The sequence below is a fragment of the Oryctolagus cuniculus genome, chromosome 10 (assembly GCF_964237555.1).
Source record: "Oryctolagus cuniculus chromosome 10, mOryCun1.1, whole genome shotgun sequence".
NCBI lineage: Eukaryota > Metazoa > Chordata > Mammalia > Lagomorpha > Leporidae > Oryctolagus > Oryctolagus cuniculus.
Window position 1 is genome coordinate 101,821,419 of NC_091441.1, and position 24,706 is coordinate 101,846,124.

General features: G+C 52.5%; 1 protein-coding gene across 4 annotated transcripts in view; it reads left to right on the forward strand.

Moving 5' to 3' along the window:
* CCDC12 (coiled-coil domain containing 12) overlaps window positions 1–24,706 on the forward strand; it is a 72,050-nt gene that overhangs the window by 27,117 nt on the left and 20,227 nt on the right. For all 4 annotated transcript variants that reach the window (XM_070050931.1, XM_002713330.5, XM_051852521.2 and 1 more), the window contains exon 3: window positions 9,924–9,991. In XM_070050931.1, coding sequence (XP_069907032.1) covers window positions 9,924–9,991 — 68 coding nt within the window. The remainder of the gene's footprint in view (window positions 1–9,923; window positions 9,992–24,706) is intronic.

Consider the following 24,706-nt stretch of genomic DNA (forward strand, 5'->3'; position numbering starts at 1 on the left):
GGGGCCTGAGGCCCAGTCTTGGTATCTGCCTTCCCAGCAAGCCAGGTAGAGGCCAGACAATCTGCAGAGTGAGTGCAGTCAAGAAAATGGGCCACTGGCCACTGGGTTCTTCCAGTCACTTTGGCAAAGGATTTAAAGACAATGGAAGAGGATGTTACCCACAGTTGTGTTGGCCATTTGTATATGTGGTGTTGCTGTGGTTGTGATAGTGGTTGTGTAGTGTGGGACTTTGCTCCCATCATGTTCTTGTGAATATGTATGTTTGGTTGTGCTACCCTCCAGATTGCCATTTGAATGCTCCACTGGCTGAGCAGCTGGCATGCCTAACTGCCCAGCCCAGCCAGTTGGAGCCATCTGCTGGATGCAGCCCCTTGTCATGAGAACCACACCCTTATGTGTGCAGCCTTCTTCTCCATTGTGATGCTTCTCGGGATGGGCACTGCTGGCCAAGAATGGTCATAGCTGGGTCTCCTGATGGCTTGATCATGTCTCTGAGATGACACCAGGCAGAGATGTTAACTCTGTAATTTGACACAGTGGTGCCTTCCATACCAGTAGACTGCCTGTGTGTGTGAAGTGGGGTAGGAGTAGGGCCTGCACAACATGCAGGGGTTCTTTAGGACACGGCAGAGGCTGGAAGCCTGCCCTACCATATGGGTCCTGGCAACCTATTTTTCTCATCTGTGAAAGCAGAAGGAGTACTGACCTCACTAAATTTTCTGTAGTGGTTAATTGAATAGTACTGACTATAGTCAGTACTATGTTCAGTTGAATGAGCAATTACCTGGCATACCTACTATTGCTCAATAAAAATGACAACTGTTACTGCAGGTAGAAGGAGGATGGTAGAGCAGAGGTGAACAGTGCTTGGGTGCAGCTCTCCCCCCAGAGCTCACTCCCTACTGGGAGGTCTTCTGACATCTTAGACCCTATGCGAGCTAGGCATTTGGGGGGGATGGTGCAATACACAACTCAGAGATCAACGAGCAGCTGGGTGTGGTAGCAGGGAACTGGGCTTCCTGTTTGTCTGTGTCCCCAAAGTGCCTTGAGCTCTTCCCTGTGGGAAATGTATGGGATTTGACATTAGGTATCAGTGGGCCTCAGTTCTTGGCGGCTGTGCACCAAGGATGGTGATACCCAGCGCGTGTGGCTGCTGTTGGGGGGCTCACCCTGTGAGGTGGGGAACCAGCTCTATCCCCTGCTCATCCTGTGGTTCACTCTTTCAGGATTAGTCCAGCTGCAGGAAGTTGCCTGATGCTGGGGAATAGTGATGGGCAGGCCTCTCAGAGCTTCTAAGCTAGGAGGTTATTCAGATGACAGACAAGTCCAGGTCAAATTAGGTATCAAGGGGGTTGTCATCAGAGGGCCTGAGAATATGTTTTTGGTTAAGGATAGGCATAGCCTTTGGCCCATGAGGCTGGGGAAGTGCAAAAGCCCACCAATCCGACTTCCACTGCATAAGTTTTGTGGTGGAGTAGATTTAAGGATTCTGTAAGGAAATCTCACAGATGTGGTATCTCTTCTTCCAGCCCACTGCCACTTGTCACCCCTGAGGGACAAGACTGGTCACTTTTAATTGACAGATAAAAATTGTATGTATTTATAGGACACAGTGTCATAGTTTGATATGTACAATATGTATGCTTTAAAAATGTTAAATCAAGGTAATTAACATAACTATCACTCCCCCATGGGAGTGATAGTTATGTTAATTACCTTGATTTAACATTTCTGAAACATTTTTGAAGCCCATGGGGGCTTCAAAAAGTTTGTGGAAAATGCTTATCATGAAAAAACTATGGATGAATTTCAAAATGTCTTTTTTTTTTAAATATTTATTTATTTGAAAGGCAGAGTTAGAGAAACAGAGAGGGAGAGACGCAGAGAGATCTTCTATCTGCTGGTTCACTCCCCAAATGGCTGCAGAAACTGGGGCTGGGCCAGGCCGGAGCCAGGAGCCAGGAGCTTCTTCCAGGTCTCCCTCCGTGAGTGCAGGGGCCCAAGCATTTGGGCCATCCTGCACTGTTTCCCCAGGCACATTAGCAGGGAGCTGGATCGGAAATGGAGCAGCCAGGACTTGAACCATTGCCCATATGAAATGCCGGTGCTGTAGGCTGTGGCTTAACCCACTGCACCACAACGCTGGCCCCAGATTTCAGTGTTTTTGCATCAAAATAAACATCTTTTCATCCCATTTTCCACAAACTTTTTGCAGTCCCTTGTTGAATAAATTAAGAAAATCTTCTGGAGCAGTTACCTGCTGCCTCCTTTGAGCATTTGGGTGGTTTCCCCGTTGCCACTTGTGGCAAGAATAGGACCAAAGTTAGCTCAGGGTTTGCTCCCTACCTTGACACACGAAGGAAATCAGCAGTCCCGGGGGCAAGGCTGTGCAATGGGTACCACAAGGAGCTGTGCTGGCTCTGGTTGTGGCCTGGCCTCGGAATGGGGGTGGACGGAGAGGCCATCCCTGCCCCTCTTCTGCGAGGAGTGGGGCCTCTTTTCCACTCTGGGATACCTGGACAGGCCCTGGCTGCTCTGCCTTTGTCTACAGCTGCCTTCGTCAGAATCCAGGCGTCAGGCCTCAGCCCTGGGCTGCCTGAAAGCTGCCTCGCCCTTTCTGTTTGTCCCCTATCACCAGCACCTCTTTTGTCAGAGTGAGTCACTGGCAGAACCTCAGTGGTTTCTGACCCCTCCCTGTCTCCCCACAGCCTGTTCTGTCCGCCACTGCTGGCCTAGTTCGCTCTTATCTCCCTCTTATCTCCAGCCTATTGCTGCCCCGCCTGCAGCCTGTGCTTTGTTCTGTCTGTTCCCCAGGCTCTGGGGAGTGCCTGCACCCGAGGGAGAGCCCTGGCTCTTGGCTCACTCCAGCCCCCCTGCCCCACTTAGACCTGAGTGGGAGGAGCAGGCACCCTGCACAGGTGGTCTGATGGGTCCTCTGATGCCTTGCTACAGTGGGCATTGTGACACTGCCCTGTCTGCTTGCTGAGAACTGCCATGGAAGTGAAAGCCCAGTGTGACCTCCAGGGTGTGAGCTTTCTGGCTCATGGCTCCCACTCACTTTCTGCAGCTCTTCCTTCCTGTTCTGGCCTCATCTCGCTGCCGCCCAGGCTCTGCTGCCTTGTCCACCCAAGCTGCAGGCTTTTCTGCTTCCTCCCTCCTCATTTCCTGTCTTGTAACAGTGCTGTGAAGTCATTGTGATTGTCTTTGTTCCCACAGATGGGAAAACTGAAGCCCGGCAGGTCATGGAAGTTGCCCAGGGCCACACAACCCAGATGATAGGGAACTTGAATTTCCCTGTTGGGCTCTGATTCATAGATGTAGCTGCTGTAGTCAGCGTTGGGTCTGTGGGAACAGATGGGTAAGACAAGTGACTGCCTTTGAAGAGCTTACAGCCTGTTGGGCAGACAGCATGACCACTCAGGCAGGCCTTCCCAGCAGCAGATTGAGTGCAGGGACTTTGGATGGGCAGTGCTATAGCCCAGTGGGTTTGCATTAGCCTGGGAGAGTCAGGACCTCCTTAGCCCTCCCCAGGCTCTGGGCAGCAGAACTGGTCCCAGGCATGGTGGCATTCAGCCCAGGACTTATCGCTCCATCTCAGGATGAATCCGACCCCAGGACTGCCCTACCCACTGAGTGCCCAAGAACACAGCTCCTGACAGGAAGTCCCTCCACCCTAGCATTGGGCTGCTCTGGCTCTGAGGATAAGCAACAGGAGTAGTGACAGAATGGGCCAGATTTGCCCCTGGCATTGTCTGCTCATTTTGGGTGCCCATCTTGCTCTGATATAGGGCTCAAGTCAGAGGTGGAAAGGCTCAGACTGGGGCCTGCTTCTCCCTTTATTGGGGGACTGGGGTTTTGAGGCCTTGATTTCCCTGGATGGCTGCAGAGCAGGCACACCTAGAACTAAGGAGGAAGAGGGCTTTGCACCTGCAGTTCCTGTTCTTGCCCAGCTGCTTCAGGTGGGAGGAACCTGGATCACAAGTTGGAATCTTTCTCCTAGCCCTATCCTGCCTCTTATCCTTGCTGGAAGGGAGGAGCCTCAGGATAGTCCTTGGGAAGTAAGAATCTTCAAAATCTGCATACTGATAAGTTCAGTGTCACTGGTGGCCTATTGTTTTTACTGTTAGGGAGGGGTTTGATTCCTAAAGAGAGGGGGGTGATTAGGATTAAAGTAATGGCTGGAAGAATAATTCAGCATCTGCTTCTTGATTTGTTCCTTATTCCCTCAGCTGAAGCCCTTTAGCTTTGCGCCTATCCCTAATGTCAGTTCCCAGCCCTCATTTTTAACTGTATCCACCCTTCAAACACAACAGCAGTGGGTTGGGAGTGAGCATCTCACCTGACTTCTGGTTGCTCCCTCTCTTCTACAGCTCATCTGATTGGCTGCCTGAGTGCCCTCTATAGTGTTGGCCCCAGGCCAGCCTCAGCCCTGCCACTGCTCCAGAGGGAAGGCTGTCATCTCCGCTCTCCTGACCTCTGTGGGTCTGTTCTGCAGGTCCTGGCTGTGCCCTTGCTCTGCTCTCAGTCCTTGCCAGGCAGTCACCCCTCCCAGGAATGTTCTGCCTTCTTTAGCCACCTGGTAACCACCCCACCCCCCACCCCAACTGTGTGCTTAGAATTGAGTTTAAGAATTACTTCTTCCCTGACAGCCCTTATGCAGCACCATTCCTATAAAACACTGTCCTCTGTACTCAGGGTTATACTTCCCAAGTCTGCTCCCTTGGGTAGCCTGGAGGTCCTTAAGGGCAGGGTTCTGTTTCCTTTATCCTTGAGCCACACAAAGGGGACTTGGTGGATTTGGAGCTGTGCAATGGAAGAGGAACCCTAATCTTGGTCTGGATGGCAAGGGGCAGCAGGAGATGCAGCAGCCTCCCTTCTCCCTCTCTCCCACATCTGGTTGTTGACTGAGCTTCTGGTGGTGCCCCACATTTAGGAAGCAGTACCGTTGATACTGTTCCACGTTTCATGTTCATCCGGAAACAGGTGTGCAGGTGTGCTTGAGTCTGAGGACAGGAGACGCACATTCGGGGTTGCTAAACCTCCGACTGGTCTGAGAAAGAGGAAAGACAGATTGCCAATGCCAGTGGACATCACCACAGACCTTGCCAACCATGGAAGGGGTAATATAAGTCAATTTAGTAACTCAAGTGACACAAATATTCTTGAAGCAACAAAAATTAATAATATTTACTCAAGAAGAAATAGAGAATCTATATAGTCCTGTATCTAAAATATTCTTGCAAGGAAAACCTCTGGCCAAGATGGCTTCACTGAAGTCTTCATTGAGTATTTAGGGAACAAAATACCAACCCTGCACAATTTTTAATTTTATTTGTAAAAGTTTTGTCCCTGGTAAAGGATTTCAGACATTAGAGAAGAGGTTGGTCAAGGCTGTTTTGGGCAGGGCTGAGTTTCAGATCCCCAAAGTCCCCCTCAGAGGCTCCTGCCTTTTGTAGCCTCTTGAGGGAGGTGAGGAGGCAGGGGCACGGGCCCTGGGTGTGGAGACCCAGCTGTGGTTGGTAGTGTAGGACTGCCTCCAGGAGCGGGCAGGTGGGCTGTGGGAAGGACCCCTGTGCAGGTCATGCCTCTCCCACTCTGTGGCCACCAGCACACCTCGGGGTTTGACTCTTCTGGTGGTGGTGGAGACTAGCAGCTAAACTCAGCAAGAGTTGAGGAAGGTGGGGCCAGCGGCACTGTGGTGTAGAAGGCTAGGCCTCTGCTTGCAGTGCCACTATCCCATATGGTTGCCAGTTCAAGTCCTGGCTGCTCCACTTCTGATCCAGCTCCTTGCCAATGTGCCTGGGAAAGCAGCAGAAGATGGCCCAAGTGCTTGGGCCCTTGCACTCATGTGGGAGACCCGGAAAAGTTTCTGGCTTTGGCCTGGCCCAGCACTAGCTGTTGTAGCCATTTGGGGAGTGAGCCAGCAGTATCTTGGCCTTTGAAATAAATTAGTATTTTCTTAAAAAAAAAAAAAAAAGAGAGTTGAGGGAGGTTTGTGTAGCCAAAGTCTAGGCGTGGCCTTGAGGAGGCACAAGAGATGCGTACACTGAGAGGCCTGGCTGTGAACAGGAATAACCAGTGACCTGCATCACAGGCTCTGATGTGCACTGGGCCCACTGCCCAGGAATCTCAGAAGGCTGCCCTTGGGGAGACAGCCTTTGAGCTGCTCTCTAGGAGTGGCCAGACAGTGGGCTGTATAAGGGGGTTATTAGGGTGGATGTTTCAGGATTTGAGACAAATCAGGGTGTTCTGGACAGAAGCCAGTGTGAAGAGTAAGGGGGTGGGGTGCTGCACCCTCAGCCCAGGCATGTAGGGTTGAGAATGACTTGTTCTGGGGTGAGGGGACCCAGTAAGAGCTTTGAGGGGGTGGAGTGTGATATGGGTAGGTAAGATGGAGAGAGACTTAGAGGAAAGAGGGAGACATGCAGAGCTGTATTCTCTGGAGTAGAGGGGCTAGCTGGCAAGGAGGGAGGGGATTTGATGGGGACTAAGTTGCTGTGGGGACCTGAGGAGGAGGGAAGTAGTGGAGAAGAGGGCTCGGAGGTGTGGGGTTTGGGAGGTGTGGAGGGAATCTGGTTTCGGGGTCTCAGGATGGGCCAGGTGCCTCGGCTCCCGGGAGGCTGTGCAGCAGTGCCTGCCTTGCTTCCCTGCTGGTGTGCACTGGGGCCTGGGCTGGGGCTGAGCCATGTGAGTGCACAGGAAAGGCGGCTGAGATCAGAGCTCTTTTTAGAAATGTGGTGCCACCCTTGATAGGCCATCTCTTGACTCACTGGCAAGAATGCACGGCCAGGATTGGGAGGACCTTGATCCTGAGCTGCAGCCACCACCGGCAGATTCTGTGACGTGGAGCAGATCTTTTCCTTTCCTGAGTTTCCTCCTTGGTTGACTTGAGGCCCTTGGATAGGCTGTCCTGGGAGCTCTCCTCAGAAGAAAGGTGGGCTTCAGGGCTGGTCTGCACCTGCTGCCACCCTCCCAGGCCTGGTAACCTGGACCAGGATCTCCCAGGAGCTGTTTTTCTTGCTGTTTTTGCACAACTCACACTGGCCTCTCACCTGAACACCCTGACACCCAACCTTGTGTCTCACATGCACTCTTGCAGCTTGTCAAGCAGTGTGTCTGTGAACCACTCTCTGACAGGAAGGCAGGAACGCCCCTCGTCCTGTCACAGGTGCACATCTTTCTCTCTTTGCACGCTTTCCCAGGCTGCCTGCTGAGCTGGTGCCGCACCCTGCACACCAAACTGTCTAGCATTTTTTTTTTAAATGTCGTTTAAACAGTTGGGTGTTTTTTCACTTATTAATGAATAACTTGGCCTTTGCCAAGGCACTTGAGCATTCCTAGGAGGGTGGTGGCAGTGGTGGGGGTGAGTGTGACCTTGTTCAAGGGCTGGGAAGGGGCCTGGAATTTGCTGTGGTTGATCCCTTTCCTGCAGTTGCTGCCCTCTTCTGCCAGGTGGTCAGGTTAACAGAGGCCCTACAGAAAAAAGCCTTCCTGTGGAGGTGGGGGCCTGGCAGCCCTTGCTGCTCCTCTACCTCTGTCTTAATCACCATGGGCACCCCCCGCCACTGAGGCAGGCACCTCTGGCCTTCAGGGAGTCTGCTGGCTGGTGGTGGAAGCAGACTCTGTTGAATGGTCCAGCTTTTGGCTTCTTCCATGGGCATCCTGTATCAAGGGAGGGTGCGTCAGAAGGCCCGCGCAAGTCCCAGCAGCATGGGAGCCACACAGAGAGGCCGAACTGCTCTCTCAGCCAAGCAACGGTACTCTGCTCTTCCTTCCCTCTTGGGTCTCACCAGCCGTGTGTCTGCGTCCCCAACCTGCCTTGCTGGGCAGAAGTCAGCAGCCTCTCCCCAGACCTCTGGCTCCCACTGCCTCAGAATGCCAGCTAGAGCCCTCTGTCATGGGCCCCTGCCTGCCTGGCAACCTTACCTGACACTCAGCTTCACCCCCTGCCACTCCAACCCGTGTGGGTTCTTCAGCTCGAGCCATGCTCCCTGCTCCCACCCTGCCCATCCCATCTTCAGTTCTGTAACACTTGTACTCTGCCTGCCCCGCCAAGAACTGCTGTCACTGGATCAGTTGTTTTGTTCCTGCTGCCTCATCCCTGTGAGACTGGGCAGCCGGGGATGAGGGGAGAACCTTGCCCTCTCCACATTGCAGGAGGCTTTCTCAGGCCGACCTCCAGCCTGGTTTGAGGGTCTCCACCCCCAAAGGGAGGTTGTGTGGCCAACAAATGGCAGGGTTTTTACTGGCGAGCAAATGCCACTCCAGGAAGGCAGTTGTCAGGCGTGCACAGCTTCCAGCAGGCATAGTCCCAGCAGCTGTTTACTTAGAGTTTTTATGTAGCACCAGCTTGTCCTTGTATCTGCCACAGCAGGTGGCCTGAGGAAGGAGCTGACGGATACCTCCTCAGAACTGACCGTCCCGGCTGACCAGAGGCTGCCTGCAATGCAGTGAGGGGATGGACGCCTTCTAGAGCGGCAACCCTGGCATGCAGGGAGACCCCGATGGCTCTGGCCGGGGCCTCACAGTCCACGTGGGGTGCTGCGGCGCTGTCACATGCATTTGAATGCACAAGTGTACGTACATGCCCTGCAGGACAGTTTGCCCACAGGACAGGCTGATGCAGTGACGATGAGAATATAGAGAGGGTGAAAGCAAGCCTAGGAGCGGCATTGTCTGAGGCAGGTGGAAGCAGCACGGCAGTTTCCTTCTGTTGTGGCCCTTGGTGCCCCTGGAAGATACACCTGGAAGGTATACCATGTCAAGGCTGAGATGCACATGATTTCTCTAGACTTAAAAAAAAAATGCAGGAGCTGGAAGGAACCAGATTTAGCGGAAATGATTTTTCTCATAGAAACTGTGATTCCTCACACCTCTGTCTCTCTGAGCGTAATGGGTTTTCAGACTGCTTGTGGAAAATGTGTATAATGCAAAAGCTATGTGTGGACTTCAGATTTTTTCCACCAAAATAAACTTATCTTTCAACTTAATTTTTCCATGGTCCTTTTGAAATAGCTTTTGTACATTGCAAGCCTGGGCAGTGAGTTTTGTTTCAAGCCTGATCCTGCATTGAATTATGTTATTCCCAAAGAAAACCAAGTAGATATTTCCCGAGAGGTACTTGGCTCTGTAGGAAGTCAGGTCAAGCTCTTCCTCCTGTCCTGGTTGCTGACTGTCCTCCCCACCCCCAGCCCACACCTTGCACCTCTCTCAGCTCAGCAGGTAGATCCATCCAGACCCATGAAGGTGGCTGGTGGCTGCAGCCCTACCAGCTCCATTTCTCACCACTGAAGTCTTCCAGCTGGTCTCCTCTGAGGGCCACCATGTGCCTGGGAGTGGGCTGCATTAGGAATTTTTTTTTTTTTTTTTTTTTTTTTTTGACAGGCAGAGTGGACAGTGAGAGAGAGAGACAGAGAGAAAGGTCTTCCTTTTGCCGTTGGTTCACCCTCCAGTGGCCGCCGCGGCCGGCGCACCGCGCTGATCCGATGGCAGGAGCCAGGAGCCAGGTGCTTTTCCTGGTCTCCCATGGGGTGCAGGGCCCAAGCACCTGGGCCATCCTCCACTGCACTCCCGGGCCACAGCAGAGAGCTGGCCTGGAAGAGGGGCAACCGGGACAGAATCTGGCGCCCCGACCGGGACTAGAACCCGGTGTGCTGGCGCCGCAAGGCGGAGGATTAGCCTAGTGAGCCGCAGCGCCGGCCTGCATTAGGAATTTTTAAATTTGAGGTGAGAAGTGAGGCTGTAGTGCTGCCCCTGTCAGAAGCAACAGGCATGTGCCCCACGCAGAGGCTGGAGCACCAAGCTGGTCCTTGCCAGGGTGTCTGGCTCCTGAAAATTCCTGTTACCCCTTAACTTCCCCAGGCACTGTTGACTGGACCCAAGAGCGTTCATGTGAGCAGGTGGCTTTCTCCTTTTCTTTGCAGGACAAGGAAGAGGGGGAGCCAAAAACCAAGCAGCTTAGAGAAGAGGAGGAGGAAGGCGAGAAGCACAGGTAACCTGTGTGCAACTCTGGGTGCGCAGCACTCTGCTGCTCTGTCCTCCAGCACCCACTGGTCTCCAGGTCTCTACATCCTCCCAGCCCCGTGTTCAGACTCCACCTGCTTCCTGTCTCTCCCTCCCCTGGCTCCCTGCTCAGACAGGAACTTCTCAGCCTTCTCACTAGTTGGGCCTTCTCTGCATGTCCATTAGCTGTCTGGCAGATGTTTGCATTCTCCATCTGACCCTCCCATTCTGCCTTTGCACTCTACTCACACTCCTTCGACGTCTCAGGCTTCATGTAGAGCTCAGCTCAAAGGCCTCCTCTTTTTCCTCTGTGTTTCCCCCACCTCCGGCTTCATATCCTTCTCTAATATTAATCATTTTTTTGCCAAAGACCGGTGTTGGGTTGAGTCAACCAAAGTCGCCCAAACAGTGTGTGCACTTCTCCCTCCCTCATGGTGGCAGGTTCCCCAGAGCGCCCTGACCTGCTTTGCATCAGATATGCTGGGAACTGTTTGCAGGAGCAAGTGTTAGGGCTCGGAGAGCAGGGAGGCTGATCCTCAAGCTGGGAGAGCCTTCAGATCTGACTGGCATTCCTGAGCCCGAGTCCTAGTGGTCCCAGACTCCCTCCTGCAGCCAGCTCTGAGCCAAAGCTCTCTGCCTGGGACCAGACTGTGTCTGTAGGGGCAGCTGGCCTTGATTTCCTCCGCCCTGAGCAACAGCTGTGTCCCAGGAAGCAGAAACCCTTCCCTTTATATACAGCTGAGTCTGGAAAGGCACTCCTGAGATGTTTATGGATCAGGAACAGACTCCAGAGATCCCTGGGCCACAGTCCTGGTCCCAGCCTCCTTTACCTCTGGGGAGATAAGGGTGACCTCTGCACTCAGTGACCAGCAAGCGTCTCGGCTTGCCCTGCCCCTGAGAGTAGAGAACAGCCAGCTTCAGTTACCTGGTTTGAACGTAGGTGCAGATGGAAGCCCTGTAGGCACCAGCCCTTTTAAAGTGCCCTGGGAGGAATGCGGTGCCTGCTCTGGGCTGCCTGCAGCCAGGGCCTCATGGAGAAAATGCTTCTCGAGTTGAAGCAGGGGTCTGGAGGGTAGAATTTGGTTAGCAAAGACCCAGTGCTATGAACCTGCAGTGTGAACTGGTGGGTAATGTAACCTCTTACTGGGGAGGTATGCACAGGCATCACTCTACCCCCTTGACCCCTACTCCTAAGCCTTGCCCTATCTAGGGAGTGACACAAGGGTGGTTAGAAAGATCTGTACCTGGGCCAGCGCTGCGGCTCACTAGGCTAATCTAATCCTCCGCCTGCGGCGCCGGCACCCCAGGTTCTAGTCCCAGTTGGGACGCTGGATTCTGTCCCAGTTGCTCCTCTTCCAGTCCAGCTCTCTGCTGTGGCCCGGGAGTGCATGGAGGATGGCCCAGGTGCTTGGGCCCTGCACCGCATGGGAGACCAGGAGGAGGCACCTGGCTCCTGACTTTGGATCAGCGCAGCGCACTGGCCATAGCAGCCATTTGGGGGGTAAACTAACGGAAGGAAGACCTTTCTCTCTGTCTCTCTCTCACTGTCTACCTCTGCCTGTCAAAAAAATAAAAAGAAAAAGAAAAAGAAAGAAAAGAAAGAAAGAACTGTACCTGAAACCTGGGCCCAGCTTGGGAGCTCCTGTGATCCAGCTGCCCACTTTCCTTCTCCCTGGTGCCTTCTCTCACACCTTGATCCAGAGTCCTCCCTGAACCGCCCCAGCCCACATGGCCACCCAGCTGTGACCTCTAACCACCAAATGACCCAGGGCCTGCTGCCTGTGAGCACCTGGCTTCAGCTTCCTGCATGCTGCTGTCAGCTGATTCTCTTGCCCCGGTTACCCTCCAGGTCTCAGCGTCCCTCAGAGACCTAGTGGCCCTGTAGGCACTGCACAGACTCTTGGCCGGTGGCCAGTTCTACTGATTGGTGTAGCTGGTTCATCAGGCACTTTTTTTTTTTTTTTTTTTTTTTTTTTTTTGACAGGCAGAGTGGACAGTGAGAGAGAGAGACAGAGAGAAAGGTCTTCCTTTGCCGTTGGTTCACCCTCCAATGGCCGCTGCGGCCGGCGCGCTGCGGCCGGCGCACCGCGCTGATCCGATGGCAGGAGCCAGGAGCCAGGTGCTTTCCCTGGTCTCCCATGGGGTGCAGGGCCCAAGCACCTGGGCCATCCTCCACTGCACTCCCTGGCCACAGCAGAGGGCTGGCCTGGAAGAGGGGCAACCGGGACAGAATCCGGCGCCCCGACCGGGACTAGAACCCGGTGTGCCGGCGCCGCTAGGCGGAGGATTAGCCTAGTGAGCCGCGGCGCCGGCCCATCAGGCACATTTTTAATAACTGTGAAGCAATTCTTGGTTTAGCAACAGGCCCTGAAATTACAGAATTTAGGCAAATGGTGCAAGCTCTGGATTTGGGATTCAATCTCAGGTTTGAGGCCAGGTCCTGCCAGTCATTAGCCCTCTGAGCCTGGCCCAGTCACATGCCCTCGGTCACCCTTAATATCTTCAACTGAAAGACGGGTAGAAGACTAGAACTTGTTTCACCTAATGACTAAAGCAAATGCCACAGCTGCTTTCCCACCAGGGCTGGGGCTCTGGGGGAGAAGGAAGACTCTGGGCGACTTTACTGAGAGCGCAGTGAACTTTCATGTGGAAAACACGGAGGCAGATGGATGAGAGTAGAAATAAGCATATGTAACTGGGGACCCATCCTTGGAGATGGGTAGAGAGGCCTCATTTTGCAGATGCGGTTGTCTAACCTAGGAAGTGGGAAGACCCATCATCATGTTGGAGGCAGGTACCCCAGGGCCCACTCCTCTTCAGCCATCTGAAGTCACCCACCTGCTCCTGCCCCGCTGCCCAAGGAGACCTTTTTCTAACTCTTTTGCCTTTCACTATAAATTAATGATCCACTTTTTTAAAAACATGCTGGGATTTTGATTACAGTTGCCTTGAATCTACAGATCACACAGTTCCTTTGAAAATGTTTAGTACTCTCCTTGGGTAAATCCTGCCCAATCCCCATCTGATGGGAGTGGGCCCCAGCAGATTGACAAGCCCAGGCCATACCTGGCCGTCTGGGGAGGCAAGAAGTGTTCCCACCTCCAGGAGAGCCCCTGCTTCCCAGAGCCATCCTTCTGTAGCTAACTCTGGTGCCAGTGACTCGTGCCTAAGGGAGCCCCTGTCCTCCAGCCGCTTGTTCACTGCCTAAGAAGAGGTGCCCCAGAAGGCCGACCTGCAGAGAGGGCCCTCTTGTCAGCTGCTGTTGTTTTTTTAAGTGCTCAGTCACTTCCTGCTGGCAGGGTGCCTGATGTGAGCCCTAGAGGCCCTGCCTTGTGGGAGGGGCTGTTGGGTTGTGGCTGCGTGGAGAGGAGAGATGTTGTACACTCTATGTGGCGTAGGAGGAGGGGTGTGTGTCTTGTCAAGTACCTGACGTACGGAGCAAGTTCCAAGCCCCCAACCCCCACAACTGCCACCTCTCTGGCTTTGGAGAGAGATCTACACCCAGCTGGGGCAGTTGGTCACCTTGAGGGACAGTGGTTTGTCCTAGGGTGGGTAACACATATTGCAAAAGAAACCAGGACACTGGCCTTCCTTCTTCAGGGATGGAAAACCTGTTCCCCAACTCGATGTGTACATGACCCTCCTCTAGAGAGAGGTCCCACCCCAGCTGAGGCTGAGGTCTGGCCCAGAGCCCAAACCTTTTAGTCTGCCAAATGCCAGGCCTCCTCCCCTCTGCGAGTTGGATCCCAGGGGTGGGTCTGTGCTCCAGGGTGTGTGGCCAATCTGTGATGTCAGCTTGTTCCAACCCACATTACTCCACTCGGTACATCCAGGGTGGTTCCCACCCACACCTCCTGAGTTACCCTAGCCTTGCTCCAGGCCCAGGATGTCCCAGGTGTGGGCCATGCGGGTGCTGAAGCTGCAGATCGGAGACACCTGCTCCAGGACTAGCCTGGAAATGTGGGAGAACGTGTCAAGAGAGCACAGGCTTGAGGAAGTGGTGAAACCCATTTGCCGTGGCTGGCACTGGGGATAGCCCTTCTGTTTGAGGAGGGCACAGGTGGGTCCTAATAGCCCGTTTGTTGTGATCTTGAGTGCTTCCAAAGCTCTGCTTTTGACATCTTCCTTGCTCTGGGGCTGGGTGGTGTCTGTGTTTCTGGGTGAGGAAACCACAGTTTGGGCAGGTGAAGTGACAAGTGGAAGGGAGTGGAGCTGGCACCAAGACCTTCCCGAGTGCCTATCTGATGTGTAGCCAGGGAGGGAACTGTGAGCTCACCCAACTTCCTGTCACAGGCGGGACTGAAGCCATCGCTGCCCACAACCTGCAGGCTCCCAGGGCAGGCCAGGCACGGTTCTGCCCCATACTTGCCCTTGATGGGGAGCTGTAGTGGTCTCTATTCCACATGCCCTCTTGGCTGGGCTTGGTTGTTAGGCAGCAGGGCTGCCAGGCAGCTGTGGTGAAGAGAGGCATGGCTCCAGTGGCCAGCAGCAGGAGCTGACACTTTGCAGCCCAGGGCAGCCTGATGGATGTGAGCACCATCCACCTCCCGGAGTGGTCTGTGGGTAGGTGGGCCCCAGGAGGGAGAGGAGCAGTGGACTGTGCAGACCCCTGTTCCCTGCCATCTGGAAGTGAACTGTTCTCATCCTGTGGGGCCTTTGGGACTCAGCTTAACTCCATAAATCTTTACTTTTCTTCTTCCTCTTTGAAAATAAAATTAGTACGTAAAGTCCATAAATTGTATTTTATTTAATAGAGAAGTTAGAAAATACAGATTCACATGGATCTGTACGTATCCTGCCTTTTTGTTTTGTTTTTTAAAGGTTTATTTGTTTATTTATTTGAAAGGCAGAGGGACTAGCATCGTGGCCCGCAGCGCCTGCATCCCATATGGGTGCTGATTCAAGTCCTGGCTGCTCCACTTCCAATCCAGCTCTCTGCTACAGCCTGGAAAAGCAGTGGAAGATGGACCAAGTCCTTGAGCCCCTACATTCATGTAGGAGACCCAGAAGAAGCTCCAGGTGCCTGGCTTTAGATTGTCCCAGCTCCAACTATTGTGGCCGTTTGGGGAGTGAACTAGAGGATGGCAGATCTCTCTCACTCTCTGCCTTTGCCACTCTCTAACTCCGCCTTTCAAATAAATGAATAATTCTTAAAAAAATGAAAAGAAAAGAAAGAGTTACAGAGAGGGAGAGAGAGAAAACTTCCATTTGCTGGTTCACTCTCCAAATGGACACAACATTCAGGTCTGGGCCCAACAGAAGCCAGGAACCAAGAACTTTTTCTGGGTCTCTCACATGGGCACAGGGGCCCAAGCACTTGGGCCATCCTTTGCTGCTTTCCTAGGCAAATTAGCAAAGATCTGGATGGGAAGTGGAGCAGGTGGGGCTCGAACTGGCACCCATATGGGATACTGGCATTGCACGTGGTGGTTTAACTTACTAGGCCACAGGGCTGGCCCCTTGTTGTTTTTAGTTATTTATTTGAAAGGCAGAGTGGGGCCAGCACTGTGGCACAGTGAGTTAATGCCCTGGCCTGCAGCGCTGGCATCTCATATGGATGCCAGTTAGAGACCCGGCTGCTCCGCTTCTGATCCAGCTCTCTGCTATGGCCTAGGAAAGCAGTAGAAGATGGCCCAAGTCCTTGGTCTCCTGCACCATGTGGGAGACTTGGAGGAGTCTCCTGGCTCCTGGCTTTTGGATCAGCGCAGCTCTGGTCGTTGCAACCAGTTGGGGAGTGAACCATCGGATGGAAGACCTCTCTTTCTCTTTCTCTCTCTCTCTGCCTCTCCTCTCTCTGTGTAACTCTTTCAAATAAATAAATAAATATTTTTTTAAAAAAATGCTTCATGAAAAACAAAGAAGAAATTAAAGAAAGGCAGAGTGACAGGGGGAGAAAGAGATCGTCTGTCTGCTGTTTCACTCCCCAGTAACCTGCAACAGACAGGGCTGGACCAGGCTGAAACCAAGAGCCCAGAATTCCATCTGGGTCTCCTGCGTGAGTGGCAGGGACTCAGTTACTTGGCCATCACTTCCTGGCTTCCAAGGTGCACATTTGTAGGAACCTGGATCCTAAGCAGACAGGCCTGAATCCCAAGCAGTCAAATTTCAGATGCAGATGTCAAAAGTGGCAGCCTAACCTGCTGTGCCACAGTGCCCAACCCTATCCTGCTATTTTACAGCCTCTTTCATAGAATGTATCATGTCTATCTTTTGGTAAATGTACTTCTATGAAATTCTCTGGAGCTGCTCAGTATTTCTTCGAGAATATCATGATTGATTTTTTAGTCTATCAGCTATTTCTAACTCTTTAAAGGCCCATTAGCTTTGGGTGCTCAGATGGGCAGGGTGCGGAGTTTGACTTCTTGCCTGAGAGGACCTAGGTCAGGTTCTGAAGCATCAAGGGGAGGGGAGGATGGTAGCGACTGTGTGCCCCAGATGTGATGGCAGCAGCCACTGTGCAGGGGCCACGTTTGACTAATTCCTGGACCTGGGCATTGCTTGGAACAGCTGCTGGTTGATTGTAAACCACCCCTCAGGGGCTTTTGGTGGGCCTCACACTGACACAGCTGGGTGAACATGGGTGCTGTAGCTGTCACATGTCTTGGTGAGACTCCCATGCAGTCTCACCCCCGCTGGCTCTGGTTCTTCTGGACTCCCTGTTTTAAGACCAGGGCCCAACTGTATTATTTCTGAAGCCCCCTCTGCCTCGAACACTTGTGATTCTGTGATTTTAGGGGCTAAAGAAGGGTTTTGCTGGCAACTAGGAGATTCCACAGAGGAGGAATAGTGGCCAGGATGATGTGGTGGGCTGGCCTCCGCTGGGGTGGCAGCCTGAGGGCTTCTTTCCTTGGGGAACACAAAGTGCCCAGAGGCCTGGCTGAGTGGGGCAGGGCCTCCAGGCGCTCTGCCAGGTGGCCCTCATCCTCCACAGCAGAGGGGATTCAGTGGGGTCTGCCTCCGGGCCAGACACTTGGGTTTGGCTTCTGGCTCTGGCTCTTAACTCAGTTCAGACACACCAGGGAATCTCGGGCTGCTGTTCACATCTGAGGTCTGGAGAGGCAGTGTGTGCAGGGTGCTTCTGCTCACATGACTTTGTCCCATCTGTGATGGCCTGTGAGTGGGGTGGGCAGGATGCGAGAGCACCCACCCCTGTTCCAGAAACTGAGGAGGCCTTGTCTACCCCCTGGGGCTCTGAGGTAGCCCTGGCCTTCGTGTGGTCAGTTCTTGGCCTTGTTTTCCAGTTGACCATTGTCTTCCCTGCAGTCAGGACAGGAGGCCTGGGGTAGCTGGATGGGAGAAGATGAGAGTGCTTTCACTGACTTGTGTCTGCCCCTGCGCCCAGAGCCATCTTGCTGGGGGACTGCTGGAGGACAGTTTCTTCTGTCTGTGGTGGGGAAGCCATGGGGCTCTTCAAAAATTTGTTTGTTGTAATGCCGACCATCAAGGATCTGAAAGGAAAGTGTCAAACAGCCACAAATGAAAATGTCCCTCCATGGCCTCTTTCCAGTGTCTACATTCTGTACTGATCTTGTGCTTGATCTGCACCTGACTTGTTTTCTGCCCTTGCAGCCAGGTGCTGTGTGCACTGAGCTGTTCCCCTCTGTTGGCCGCATACTCTGGGGGACCCTGCCTGAAGAGCCCAGAGGGATTCACTTCATGACTGTTAGAAATTATGTCACTAGAGCTTGTTGTCTGTAGAACACTTCATTTTGCTTATCCCTGTTTTGCTACTCTTTGTCCAGAGTGTAATTACTGGGTTCTGGGGTCTGAATATGTCATTGGATCATGAAGGAAACCATCGGATCAGCCTCTGGAACAGCCTTGTGTGCTGCTTGGGCTGGGTTCTCTCCCTTGTTGGCATGCCTTTCTCATTGGCGTGGTTCTTGAGGGCCTGGCTCTGGCATCAGCAAGTGAGGCCTTGTTTATCCTGGAGTGTCGGGTGGGCCTCCATGTGCCAAACCTAAAGCAGACCGAGGGTTCTTGGCAAGTGGGGAGGGGGTGTCCTGGAAGAGCTCCTGGCTCTCTTTGTACTCTGGATATTAAAAATGAAAGCGCTCTGTGGTCAGAGATGCTGGTCTCTCTGGCCAGTGCCGGCTTCCAGGCCCCTGCAGGTGCATGCTGTGCTTGGTTTTCACTGTGGTTTCTCTCTGTGAGGAGAGCCTCACTCCAGTTCCCGCTCTGCCCCTGCGCAGGGCTGTGGGCATGAGACTTATTCTCAGGAGCAGGCCATGTGGGACTGCCTGTGCTGTCCTCTGTCTGCCTGTCTCCAGGAGTCCGGGGGTGGGGGTGGGGGGAATCTATGGTGAAAAAAGAGGCTGATGCCGTGTGGAAGATGAATGAGTGAAGTGGTCAGGGGCCATGACGCCTCCATGAGTAGGGTAGACTGTCTCTGAGGCCCATTTGCCAGTGAAGGGTTTGGATCAGATACCTCATCTCCAAGCTTTCTTTCATTTAAACATTCTAGAACTTTTCTCCTGGGTTTACAGAGATCAAGTTTCCCCACCCCCTTCCCCTCAGTGGCATATATGGAAGGTGTGAAAACACCCCAAGAGGTGATTTCCCCCAAATCTCCCTGACTGGTCCTTGCCTGGAGCCCCTGCAGCTGGCCTTGAGGCAGCCTGCAGTGCTTACCAGCCGGTCTTCTAAGCTCCCCAGGGAGGAAGCCACATAGGAAATGTAAAAGGATATGTCTTACATTTTATTTATTTGTTTTCAAATTATTTCTTTATCTATTTATTTTAAATGCAGAGTAACATAGATAAAGGGAGAAACAGAGAAAGATCTTCCATCCCATGGATCACTCCCCAGATGCCCATAAAAGCTTGGGCTATGTCTAAACAGGCAGCTGGGGATTCCATCCAGGTCTCCCATGTAGGTGACAGGGACCCAAGTATTTGAACCATCACTTGCTGCCTCCCAGGCATGTTAGCAGAAGCTAAATTGGAAGTGGAAGCAGGTCTCTATCCCAGGCACTCTGATATGGTAGGCATGTGTCCCAAGCAGTAGCTTAACCCCCTATGCCACAGTGCCTGCCCTCCTGTTTTCCCCAATTTAAAAGGACACTCCAGAGTCCGCCTTCTGTGTGGCAGTAAGGCTGGTTCCTGTAGTAACTGAGAGCTGGGGTGGGGGACATTTGCTGAGTGAGCCAACTGTGGGGTTGGGACCACGTGAAGTTTAGACTTGTTTTGGAGACCCTGTGGGCCCTGGATCATGGGTAATTGGACATCTGCCTCCTGTGGAGAGATAGTGAGCCTCAGCTCAGATAATGCCTGCTGACAAGGAAGGGACGGTGGGTGGCACAGGGCATTTGATGTCCTAGAAGCCTTGGAACTCACCAAACTGCCCTCTGTCTCTTGGGCTCTAAGGCAGGAAGCCCCAAAAGCATGACTTGATCTCTGCTTCCTTTGGCTAGTGGGTAATCTGGCCCTTGGCCACAGAGACGGGGCAGCTGGAACTCAGTGCTGGGGCTGCCTGGTACAGAGCCCTGCCCTGCCCTGCCCCTGGAGGGCAGCCTCATTTACGTGCCCCCTCCGGCTCCTTCCGCCTCGTGTTTCCTTTTGTTCACTCGGTTGTTTCTGGGCAGATTCTGGAAGCCACAGAAAATCACTCTTAGAATCATCGCTATGAACACTTCTGTGTCAGCACTTTTGTGAATTTTCTGTTTCATATTCAAAATAATCATTTGCAAATGTTATTTTCAAAGGTTATAAAATTATCCATCTCATGGCTATAGCTTTGTGAGTAGGTGAGGAATTCATGAGATTCAGAGTTCAAACAATATTAATAAGTGCACAGGGAAAAATATCTTCCTGCACTCCCAACTTCCCACTTGGGAGCCCACCTTTGGGACCAGCTTCTCGGCCCCCTCCAGAGGCAGGTTGCACACAGATATGCTGTGTCAGCTCAGAAGTGCTGACGTGTGACCTCTCCTTACACACATGTTTCTACGCACACTTGCTCTTTTTCGTCCAACAGAACAGCTTGGTGTTCATTCTGAGGAAGCTCAGAGAGTGGCTCCATCATCCCTTTGGCCATGTGGATTCTACTGATGATGTGGGCCGGAGTGTACGTGAGCAGGGTTTGAGGGTAAGCTCCTGGAAGGGGCTCTGGTGTCTGCGTTCTCCAGAGCACCTGGCACAGGACTCGTGCTCTTTTCCATCCTGGGAACAGGACAGACTGGCTTGAAGGCTCTGGTCTTTCTCTGGCATGGCTCTCGCACTCTTTGCCTTCTGGCGCCTGAGCACCAGGAATCTTCTCACACTTCCTGTGTTATAGGAAAGGCCTGTGAAGTTGGACCCCGTCTTAGCCCGTCTGCTCCCTGTCTACTACTGAGCAGAAAGGGCTGCAGAGGTGACTAAGGTAGGCCAGGTTCCCTGCTGCCCGGGATTCCAGGGCTCACTAGTATATAGTCCCAAGCTTGTGTACAAGACAGATTGAAAAGACAAAGGGAGAGGAGGAACGAGGCAGTTCTTTGGCTAGGCCTCAAGTGTTGTGATGTGTCCTGGGTGGCCCTGCCACATGATATGTGCTGTATAGAAACAGATGTACTCTGCCACCCTGTGGGCCACACAAGGACCACCTTCTGTCTGCTTGGTGACCCCAGCTGCACTGGGGGAGTTGTTTTGTGGGGCCTTGGTGGGCTGCGCCATGTGTTTGCTGAGCTGCTTGTTCCCAGCCCTCTGTGACTGTATCTTGGACTGTCATCTTGGTCTGCCATCTTCCTGTCCAGCAGATAGCCTTTAGGGTCTGGGGACGGACTTCTGGGGCAGCAGTATGGAGTAGAAAGGTGGTCCTCCTGGGAGAGGAGGCCTCTGTCCCCTAGGACAGCAAACTGTTCAGTGAATGATGTCCAAAGGTTGTGCCACCCCCACATAGCCTCATGATAGACTGGTGTCCTTGATTTCTGTGTAGGCACTTTCCCATATATGATCCTTCCTATGTCCCCAAAGCAGCAAAGCTGGGCTCTGGACCTAGTCATGCCGCTGGAGGCCAGGACTAGCACTTCCTCCCCTCAGCAGCCTCCTCATTCTAGAACGGGGATGGCTGCGTGAGTATTTGGCTCCAGGGGCCCCTGGCAGAGTGGATTCCAGGTGCCAGTGACTGCCTAGTGATTGCAGGCAACCGCAGCATTTCCCGGCCAGCTGACAGGTGTTAGGTGTTGGCCTGCTCTGCTGGTCTAGCTGGCACCATGTTGTCACACCTTGTCCATTCTTCAAGAGCCATGGCAGCTCTAGGCGCTGTGATGGGAAGCATCCAGGACAACCTCTGCAGCCTGCTCTGTGTGTGAGCCTCCATCTTACTATTTGTTTCTTGACTTTGCTTTTTTATCTCACGCCTAGTCCTCTTAATTTTTTTTTTCTTTTAATCATTCCATCTCCTTCCTTTGTCAATGACATGCTCTTTTCCCTTTCTTGGCAGAGGGCTAACATGACACTAACTCACTGAATCCAGTTAGAAGTAGTAGTACCAGTTTCGTGCAGTGCAAGAGCATTGCACACTTTAATGCCATTAGCCGCTCTTTCTGCATTTTGTGCTGGTGTTGCTGTCCTTTAAGTCCTACAAGTCAGTGTTCCTGTTTGGGGCAGCCTGTGTTCGTGCAGGTTTACCTGCATGTTTGCCCTCTCAGGCTGTATTCGTTCCTTCATGCAGGTCCCTGCTCCTACTGGAGACCATTCTCCTTCAGGCTAGAGCACTCCCTAGGTTTATCTTAAGGAACAGATCCACTGAGGACAGAATCTCCTTGCTTTTCTTTATCTGCGAGAGAGTTTTTCTTTTGAAGGCTTTTTAACCACCTTTGGAATTGTGGCATTTTGTTTGCTTTCACGCTGAGGACCGTCCCATCGTCTTATGCTTTCCATCATTTCAGTTCAGAAGTCAGCTGTAAGGTTCAGTTTCATCTGTGAAGGCCAGAATTTCCCCGTGGTTGGCTTTTGGTATTTTGACAATGATTTGCCTACATATGCTTTTCTTTGGGGTCTATATTACTGCTTTATCCTATGGCTTGATTATTCTCTTATAAATTCTGTGTAATTCTTTAATTAATTCTCTAAAAATTTTCAATCATTCTCTTTTTTTTAAAAAAAAAATGATTGATTTATTTATTTGAAAGAGTTACACAGAGAGAGAAGGAGAGGCAGAGAGAGAGAGAGAGAGAGAGAGAGAGAGAGGCCTTCCATCCGCTGGTTCACTCCCCAATGGCCAGAGCTGAGCTGAGCCGATCCGAAGCCAGGATCCAGGAGCTGCTTCCGAGTCTCCCATGTGGGTGTGGGGACCCAAGGGCTTGGGCCATCTTCCAATGCTTTCCCAGGCCAGAGCAGAGAGCTGGATTGGAAGTGGAGCAGCCAGGACGTGAAGCAGCGCTCATATGGGATGCTGGCATTGCAGGCAGCAGCTTTACCCACTGTGCCACAGTGCCAGCCCCTGTGTGTTAGATCTTATCACCGTTTCCTGTACATCTGTTTTTTCTTTACTTGCCAACTTCACAGCTCTATACGTCCGTGTGTGTGTGTGTGTGTGTGTAATTTTTTATATATTGTTTGTAATGGTAGTTATATGTTTCAATTGTAAAATTTTCATTTGATTTTTATAGCTTTTTGTTTGCTAAAACTTCTCTTCCTGTGGTCTGCTGTCCTAGACTTTCACTAAGGGCTGTGGCTTTAAATTTCATTTCTCACTCCAGTGTCTGCATCTTCTGTGTCTCTTTTTTCTTTTGGTTTTGAGTCCTGGATGTTGTATATGAAACTTTCTAGAGATAATTTGGGACTCTAGGTATTTTATTTATTTTCCTTAAGAAAGACTTCCTGTGGGCAGTTAGGCCAGGGCTGCCCAGACCACTGTTAGGGCTGATGAGGAGGCATACACCCCAGCACAAAAGGGCCAGCCAGTCTTAGTCCTTGAGAAAAAGGGGTTCACCTTTGCCCTTAGGATGGATGTCACGGGCAGGGTCACAACAAAGCTGGGGGTGGGGTTGCAGGGTCCTGCTCTTTGCCTGCAATGAACGTAACTCCTCTCTCTCCAGCCCCATGGAAGTGCAGGAAGCTCTGCCTGGTCTCTGCTTAGGAGTAAGGAGTGCTGTAAGGGAGGAGTGGTGCTGATGCCAGGCACTCATTGTCACCCTGCCACACATGGTCACACTCGCCTTATCTCCGCCACTGCAGCCCCTCAGATCCTTGTGGTCTTGGTGCTTCTCCAAGGAAAACAGATTTTTTAAAATATGTCTCTTGTTAGTTTGTTGTTGCTTGGTAAAGGCCAGGCCTAAACCCCAGCAGAACCCAGTGCTCCCTGACCTCTCCCAGAGATTCCTGCCCTTATATGTATGTGTTTGGGGGTAGGGTGGGGTGGGACAACACTGTTAATTGGGCATTAGGGAGGACAAATATCTTTATTTCTTGTGGCAGGAGAAGGCTTGACCCTAGCGTGATAGAGCTAGACACCACCAGCACCAACTCCTTGGTTGGTATGTGGAAACTGAGCCTCAGAATTGGGCCATACCACAGCGGTAGGGGCCCAAGTATTCTTGCTGCTTGACCAGTGCTCAGCTCTAGCGGTGGTGGGTGGCAGGGCTGCTGTTCTTTCCTCTTGACTTTGGCCTCCTCCTGGCCCCTGCCCTGTGCTCCTTCGTCCCAGCTGCTCTTCAGGAGCTGGGGCTGGGACTGAGACTGGAGGCCCAGATACCTGCTGCGCCATGATCCCGGTAGAGTTCCCACTGGCTCTACTCTCTCCTACGGATTTCCCAATTTCTCACAGAGCCTAGGATTCCCCCCGACCCCGGTTTCCCCTGGCTGGCATATGGGGGTCGCTTCTGCATCTGTTGGTCTTGCTTTCCATTAAGCTCTGTGGCCTCCAAGAGCTCACGTTGCTGCACTCTGGGGTTCCCAGGACATGATTCCCTGGTGTCGGGGCCTGGGATTTGGTGAGCTGTGAGCCAGGGAGGCCCCAGTGAGCTCTTGGTACAGCCAACTCTGCCTGGCTTGATAGAGAAAAGCCACTGGCCGCAGTTCCCACTGACTGCACCATTCTGCCCCTTGCAGCTCTTCCTCCTTCCTGGAAGTCAGGGGTCTGCTTCCATGGCATTTTATTTTACTTTTTTTTTTTAAAGATGTATTTATTTATTTGAAAGGTGGAGTTACAGAGGCATTAAGAGAGGTCTTTGGGTTTCCCATGTGGGTACAGGGACCCAAGCACTTGGGCCATCTTCCACTGCTTTCCCAGGCCATAGCAGAAAGCTGGATCAGAAGTGGAGCAGCCAGGACTCAAACTGGTGCCCATATGGGATGCTGGCAGTGCAGGCGGCAGCTTTACCTGCTACACCGCAGCACTGGCCCTGTTCTCCATAGCATTTTAAGGACGTCTGGCAGGGCAGGGACTGGGTAGGAGGATCATGACTGGCCCACCCTTGAGCACTGTTGTGCCTGTTCCCATGGCCCTCACAGGTCACTCACTGCTGTTGGGGAGGAAGACCACCCTTTGCAGGCTCTGGGCCTTGGCGCTGTTCACTGCAACCTCAGGCCTGATGTCCCCTCTTCCTGGAGTCCTCCTGCAGTCCCACTGGCTGTGGACAACCATGTCCCCTCTGAAGTCCTCCAACACTTGCTTGCCTGTCTTGTGGCACTGGCCCCAGGGCACACAGGCTCCGAGGAAGGGTTTAGGCTTAGGAAACCAAGTAGGTGACCACTGGCTTGTGCTGTTGGGTGTAAACCGGCCC